This window comes from Homarus americanus, unplaced genomic scaffold, assembly GCF_018991925.1.
Source record: "Homarus americanus isolate GMGI-L3 unplaced genomic scaffold, GMGI_Hamer_2.0 scaffold824, whole genome shotgun sequence".
NCBI lineage: Eukaryota > Metazoa > Arthropoda > Malacostraca > Decapoda > Nephropidae > Homarus > Homarus americanus.
In genome coordinates, this window is record NW_024719328.1 from 1,517,173 (window position 1) to 1,524,445 (window position 7,273).

Consider the following 7,273-nt stretch of genomic DNA (forward strand, 5'->3'; position numbering starts at 1 on the left):
TGTACCTGTTCACAGTGCAGAGTAAATTACATACTATTGTACATAATTCAATGAAAAACAGTGCTACCAATAGTGCCACCACTAGTGCCATCAATAGTGCCACCAGTAGTGTCACATAGTGCCACCAAGTTGCTGCTACCAGTAGTGCCACCAGTAGTGTCACCAGTAGTACAACAATTTTGCACCATGTCACCAGTAGTGCCACAGTAGTGCCACCATTAGTGTCACCAGTAGTACAACCAAGTTGGCGCACCAACGGTGCCACCAGTGGCACCAACAGTGCCACCAGCAGTAGTGTCACAGTAGTACAACCAAGTTGTGCCACCAGTAGTGCCACCAACAGTGCCGCCATGGTGTCACCAGTAGTACAGCCAGGTTGTGCCAGCACTAAGTGCACCGAACGTGCCACCATTAGTGTCATCAGTAGTGCCACCGGTAGTGGTCACCAACTGCCACCAGTAGTGCCACCAGTGGTACAACCAGTTACTATCGGTAGTGCAGCAGTACCCAATAGTGCCACCTGGTGCCACCGTGTATATCAGTTGTGCCACCAGTAGTGCCACCATTGGTATGATAAAGTGGTGCCACCAGTGGTACAACCAGAGTTGTGCCACCAGTAGTGCCACCAACAGTGCCAGTAGTGTCACCAGTAGTACAACCAGGTTGTGCCACCAGTAGTGTCACGATGGTACCAGTAACCAGGTTGTGCCACCAGTAGTGCCACCAATGGTGCCAGTAGTGTCATCAGTAGTGCGCAAGTGGTGCCAACAGTGCCACCAGTAGCACCAGTAGTACAACCAGGTTGTGCCACCAGTAGTGCAACCAGTACTGCATAATTATACCGCTGGTGCCACCAGTAGTACAACCAAGTTGTGCCAGTGTTACCATTGGTGCCACCAGTAGTGCCACCAGTAGTACAACCAAGTTGTTGTTGCCACCAGTAGTGCTCACCAACAGTGCCACCAGTAGTGTCACCATGGTACCAGGTTGTGCCACCACTAGTGCCACCAGTAGTACAACCAAGTTGTGCCACCAGTAGTGCCACCAATAGTGCCACCATTAGTGTCATCAGTAGTGCCACCAGTAGTGCACCAACAGTGCCACCAGTGGTACCACCAGTAGTACAACCAAGTTGGTTGTACCACCAGTAGTGCAACCAGTACTGCTACCAGCAGTGCCACCAGATGAGTCTGATGGTACAACCAAGTTGTTGCCACCAGTAGTGCACCAATGGTGTGCCACCATTGGTGTTCCAGTGGTGCACCAACAGTGCCACGTAGTACCACCAGTAGTGCCACCATTAGTGTCACCAGTAGTACAACCAAGTTGTGCCACCAGTAGTGCCACCAGTACTGCTACCAATAGTGCCACCACTAGTCCCACCAACAGTGCCACCAGTAGTCGCTGGTGCCACCAGTAGTGCCACCAGTAGGTGCCACCATTAGTGTCATCAGTAGTGCCAGCAGGTTATTGCCACTATTAGTGCCACCAGCAGTACCAGCAAGTTGTGCCACCAGTAGTGCCACCAGTAGTACCGCCAACTGCCAGTAGTGCACCAGAGTACCCAGTAGTGCATCAAGTTGTGCCACCAGTGATTGCCACCAGTAGTGCCACCGGTAGTGCCACCAATAGTGCCACAGTAGTGCCACCAGTAGTGCCAACGGTACCCGCAAGCTGTGCCACCAGTAGTGCCACCAGTAGTAACGCCAAGCTGTGTGCCACCATTAGTGTCACCAGTAGTACAACCAAGTTATGCCGTAAATTGGTGCCACCAGTAGTGATACCAGCAGTACCACAAGTTGTGCCACCAATAGTGCACCAACAGTTGCCACCAGTAGTGCCATCGTTAGTGTCCCCAGTAGTGCCGGTAGTACCAGTGGTACCACAAGTTGTGCCACAATAGTGCACCAACGGTACCAGTAGTGCCACCAGTAGTGTCACCAGTAGTACCACGGATTGTTACCAATAGTAGTGCCATACCAGTAGTGCCATCATTAGTGTCCAGTGTGCCACCAGTAGTGTCACCAGTGCCAATTTAATGCCTGTGGTGCCAGCAGTACCACAGTAATGCTATATTAGTGTACCAGTAGTTTGTTGATATATGATACCACCAAAGGTTGTTATACCAATAGTGTAACCATTTCAGTAGTGCCACCAGTAGTGTCACCAAGTAAACAAGTTGCCAGTAGTGCCACCAGTAGTACCTAATAGTGCCACAGTAGTGCCTCGTAGTGTCACCAGTAGTACACCAAGTTGTGCCACCAGTGGTGCCAGATAGTACCAACGATTTGCGCCACCGTAGTGTGATAGTGCCTGATAGTACCACCAGTTGGTGCTCACTAAACACCTGGTACCACCAAGTTGTACCACCAGTAGTGTCACCAGTAGTACCACCAAGCTGTACCACCAGTAGTGCCACCAGTAGTGCCACCAGTAGTACCACCAGTTGTGCCACTAGTAGTACCACCAGTAGTACCACCAAGTTGTGCCACTAGTAGTACCAACAGTAGTACCACCAAGTTGTACCACCAGTAGTGCCACCAGTAGTACCACCAAGTTGTACCACCAGTAGTGCCACCAGTAGTGCCACCAGTAGTACCACCAAGTTGTGCCACTAGTAGTACCACCAGTAGTACCAAGCTGTACCACCAGTAGTGCCGCAGTAGTACCACCAAGGTGTGCCACCAGTGGTGTCACCAGTAGTACCACCAAGTTGTGCCACCAGTAGTGCCACCAGTAGTGCCACCAAGTAGTGCCACCAATAGAGCCACCAGTAGTGCCACCAGTAGTACCACCAGTAGTGCCACCGTTAGTGTCACCAGTAGTACCACCAAGCTGTGCCACCAATAGTGCCACCAGAAGTACCACCAGTAGTGCCATCAGTTGTGCCACCAGTAGTGCCACCAGTAGTGATACCAATAGTGCCACCAAGTACCACCAGTAGTACCATCAGTTTATTGCCACCAGTAGTGCCACCACTAGTGCCACCAATAGAGCCACCAGTAGTGCCACCAAATAGTGCCACCATTAGTGTCACCAGTAGTACCACCAATAGTGCCACCATTGAGTGTCACCGGCTGTGCCGACGGTGGGTACCACCAGTGGTTGCGTACGGTGGGCGCCGCAATAGTGCCACCAGTAGGTGCCACCAGTAGTGCCACCAATGGATGCCACCATTAGTGTCACCAGTAGTACCACAAGCTGTGCCACCAATAGTGCCACCAGAAGTACCACCAGTAGTACCATCAAGTTGTGCCACCAATAGTGCCACCAGTAGTACCACCAAGTTGCGCCACCAGTAGTGTCACCAGTAGTGCCACCAGTAGTGCCACCAGTAGTGCCACCAATAGAGCCACCAGTAGTGCCACCAGTAGTGCCACCAATAGAGCCACCAGTAGTGCCACCAGTAGTGCCCAATAGAGCCACCAGTAGTGCACCAGTAGTACCACTAGATTGCCGCATTAGTGTCACCAGTAGTACCACCAAGCTGTGCCACCAATGAGTGCCACCAGAAGTACCACCAGTAGTGCCATCAGTTGTGCCACCAGTAGTGGTACCAGTAGTGCCACCAGTAGGGTGCCACCAGTAGTGCCACCAATAGAGCCACCATTAGTGTCACCAGTAGTACCACCAAGCTGTGCCACCAATAGTGCCACCAAGTACCACCAGTAGTGCCATCAGGTTTGCCACCAGTAGTGCCACCAGTGGTGCGCACCAGTGCCACCAGTAGTACCACCAAGCTGTGCCAGTAATTGCCACCATTAGTGTCACCAGTAGTACCACCAAGCTGTGCCACCAATAGAGCCACCAGTAGTGCCACCAGTAGTGCCACCAATAGTGCCACCAGAAGTACCACCAATAGTGCCATCAGTGGTGCACCAATGTGCCACCAGTAGTGCACCAACAGTGCCACCAGTAGTGCCACCAGTAGTGCCACCATTAGTGTCATCAGTAGTACCAGCAAGTTGTGCCACTAGTAGTGCCACCAGCAGTACCACCAAGCTGTGCCACCAGTAGTGCCACCAGTAGTAACACCAGTAGTGCCACCAGTAGGTGCCACCAGTAGTGCCACCAGTAGTGCCACCAGTAGTGCGCAGTAGTGCCACCAGTAGTGCCACCAGTAGTGCCACCAGTGTGCCACCAGTAGTACCACCACCAAGCTGTGCCACCAGTAGTGCACCAACTGCCATCAGTAGTGCCACAAAGTACTTCCAGTAGTGCCACCAGTAGTGCCACCAGCAGTACCACCAAGCTGTGCCACCAGTAGTGCCACCAGTAGTAACACCAGTAGTGCCACCAGTAGTGCCACCAGTAGTGCCACCAGTAGTGCCACCAGTAGTGCCACCAGTAGTGCCACCAGTAGTGCCACCAGTAGTGCCACATTCTGCTACCAATAGTGCCACCACTAGTCCACCAACAGTGCCACCAGTAGTGCCACCAGTAGTGCCATCAAGTTGTGCCACCAGTAGTGCCACCAGTACTGCTACCAATAGTGCCACCACTAGTCCACCAACAGTGCCACCAGAGTGCCACCAGTAGTGCCATCAGTTTGTACCACCAGTAGTGCCACCAGTAGTGCCACCAGTAGTGCCACCAATAGTGCCACCAGTAGTGCCGCAGTGGTGCCACCAGTAGTGCCACCAGTAGTGCCACCAACAGTGCCACCAGTAGTCCACCAACAGTGCCACCAGTAGTGCCACCAGTAGTGCCACCATTAGTGTCATCAGTAGTACCAGCAAGTTGTGGCCACTAGTAGTGCCACCAGCAGTACCACCAGTAGTACCACCAGTAGTGCCACCAGTAGTAACACCAAGCTGTGGCCACCATTAGTGTCACCAGTGTACAACGTTATGCCACCAGTAGTGCCACCAGTAGTAACACCAAGCTGTGCCACCATTAGTGCCACCAGTAGTAACACCAAGCTGTGCCACCAGTAGTGTCACCAGTAGTACAACAAGTTATGCCATCAGTAGTGCCGCAGTGAGTACCAGCAGTACCCGCAGTTGTGCCACCAATAGTGCCACCAGTAGTGCACCAACAGTACCACCAGTAGTGCCATCATTAGTGTCACCAGTAGTGCCACCAGTAGTGTCACAGTAGTACCACCAGTTGTGCCACCAGTAGTGCCACCAGTAGTGCCACCAATAGTGCCACCAGTAGTGATACCAGCAGTACCACAAGTTGTGCCACAATAGTGATGGTGCCAACAGTACCACCAGTAGTGCCATCATTAGTGTCACCAGTAGTGCCACCAGTAGTGTCACCAGTAGTACCACCAAGTTGTGCCACCAGTAGTGCCACCAGTAGTACCACCAATAGTGCCACCAGTAGTGCCACCAGTAGTGTCACCAGTAGTACCACCAGGTTGTGCCCCAGTGGTGCCACAGTGGTCCACCAGTAGTGCCACCAATAGTGCCGCAGTAGTGTCACCAGTAGTGTCACCAGTAGTACACAGTTGTACCACCAGTAGTGCCACAGTAGTACCACCAGGTTGTACCACCAGTAGTGTCACCAGTAGTACCACAAGCTGTACCACCAGTAGTGCCACCAGTAGTGCCACCAATAGAGCCACCAGTAGTGCCACCAGTAGTACCACCAAGTTGTGCCACCAGTGGTGTCACCAGTAGTACCACCAAGTTGCCTGGTAGTGCCACCAGTAGTGATACCAATAGTGCCACCAGTAGTGCCACCAGTAGTGCCACCAGTAGTACCACAAGTTGCGCCACCAGTGGTGGCCGCAATAGAGCCACCAGTAGTGCCACCAGTAGTACCACCAGGTGTGCCACCAGTGGTGTCACCATGTAGTACCACCAGGTTGTGCCACCAGTAGTGCCACCAGTAGTGATCAATAGTGCCCAAGTTGTGCCACCAGTAGTGCCACCAGTAGTACCACCAAGTTGCGCCACCAGTAGTGTCACCAGTAGTGCCGCAGTAGTACCACCAAGTTGTGCCACTAGTAGTACCACCAGTACCACCAAGTTGTACCACCAGTAGTGTCACCAGTAGTACCACCAAGTTGCGCCACCAGTAGTGTCACCAGTAGTACCACCAATAGTGCCACCAGTAGTGCCACCAATAGTGCCACCAGTAGTACCACCAGTTGCGCCACCAGTAGTGTCACCAGTAGTACCACCAGGTTGTGCCACCAGTAGTGCCACCAGTAGTACACCAATAGTGCCACCAGTAGTGTCACCAGTAGTGTCACCAGTAGTACCACCAAGTTGTGCCACCGGTAGTGCCACCAGTAGTACCACAAGTTGTGCCACCAGTAGTGTCACAGTAGTACCACCAAGCTGTACCACCAGTAGTGCCACCAGTAGTGCCACCAATAGAGCCACCAGTAGTGCCACCAGTAGTACCACCAAGGGTGTGCCACCAGTGGTGTCACCAGTAGTACCACCAGGTTGTTGCCACCAGTAGTGCCACCAGTAGTGTCACCATGGTACCACCGGTTGTGCCACCAGTAGTGCCACCAGTAGTACCGCAAGTTGTGCACCAGTAGTGCCACCAGTAGTACCACCAATAGTGCCACCAGTAGTGTCACCAGTAGTGTCACCAGTAGTACCACCAGTTGTGCCACCAGTAGTGCCACCAGTAGTACCACAAGTTGTACCACCAGTAGTGTCACCAGTAGTACCACAGCTGTACCACCAGTAGTGCCACCAGTAGTGCCACCAATAGAGCCACCAGTAGTGCCACCAGTAGTACCACCAAGGTGTGTGCCACCAGTGGTGTCACCATGTAGTGCCACCAGTTGTGCCACCAGTAGTGCCACCAGTAGTGTCACCAGTAGTACCACAAGTTGTGCCACCAGTAGTGCCACCAGTAGTACCACAAGTTGCGCCACCAGTAGTGTCACCAGTAGTGCCACCAGTAGTACCACCAGTTGTGCCACTAGTAGTACCACCATAGTACCACCAAGTTGTGCCACCAGTAGTGTCACCAGTGTGCCACCAAGCTGTACCACCAGTAGTGCCACCAGTAGTGCCACCAATAGAGCCACCAGTAGTGCCACCAGTAGTACCACCAGGTGTGCACCAGTGGTGTCACCAGTAGTACCACCAAGTTGTTAACCAGTGGTACCAGTAGTGCCACCAGTAGTGTCACCATGGTCACCAGTAGTACCACCAGTTGTGCCACCAGTAGTGCCACCATAGTACACCGATTGTACCACCGGTAGTGTCACCAGTAGTACCACCAAGCTGTACCACCAGTAGTGCCACCAGTAGTGCCAGTAATAGAGCCACCAGTAGTGCCACCGGTAGTACCACCA

At 52.8% G+C, this 7,273-nt stretch overlaps 1 protein-coding gene across 1 annotated transcript; it reads left to right on the forward strand.

Moving 5' to 3' along the window:
• The first annotated feature begins 350 nt into the window (after positions 1-350).
• LOC121860025 (calphotin-like) lies at positions 351-1,903 on the forward strand. Its single transcript, XM_042357039.1, has 2 exons — positions 351-533; positions 1,484-1,903. The coding sequence occupies exons 1-2, from the start codon at positions 351-353 to the stop codon at positions 1,901-1,903; spliced, it is 603 nt and encodes a 200-aa protein (XP_042212973.1).
• Positions 1,904-7,273: the final 5,370 nt, after the last annotated feature.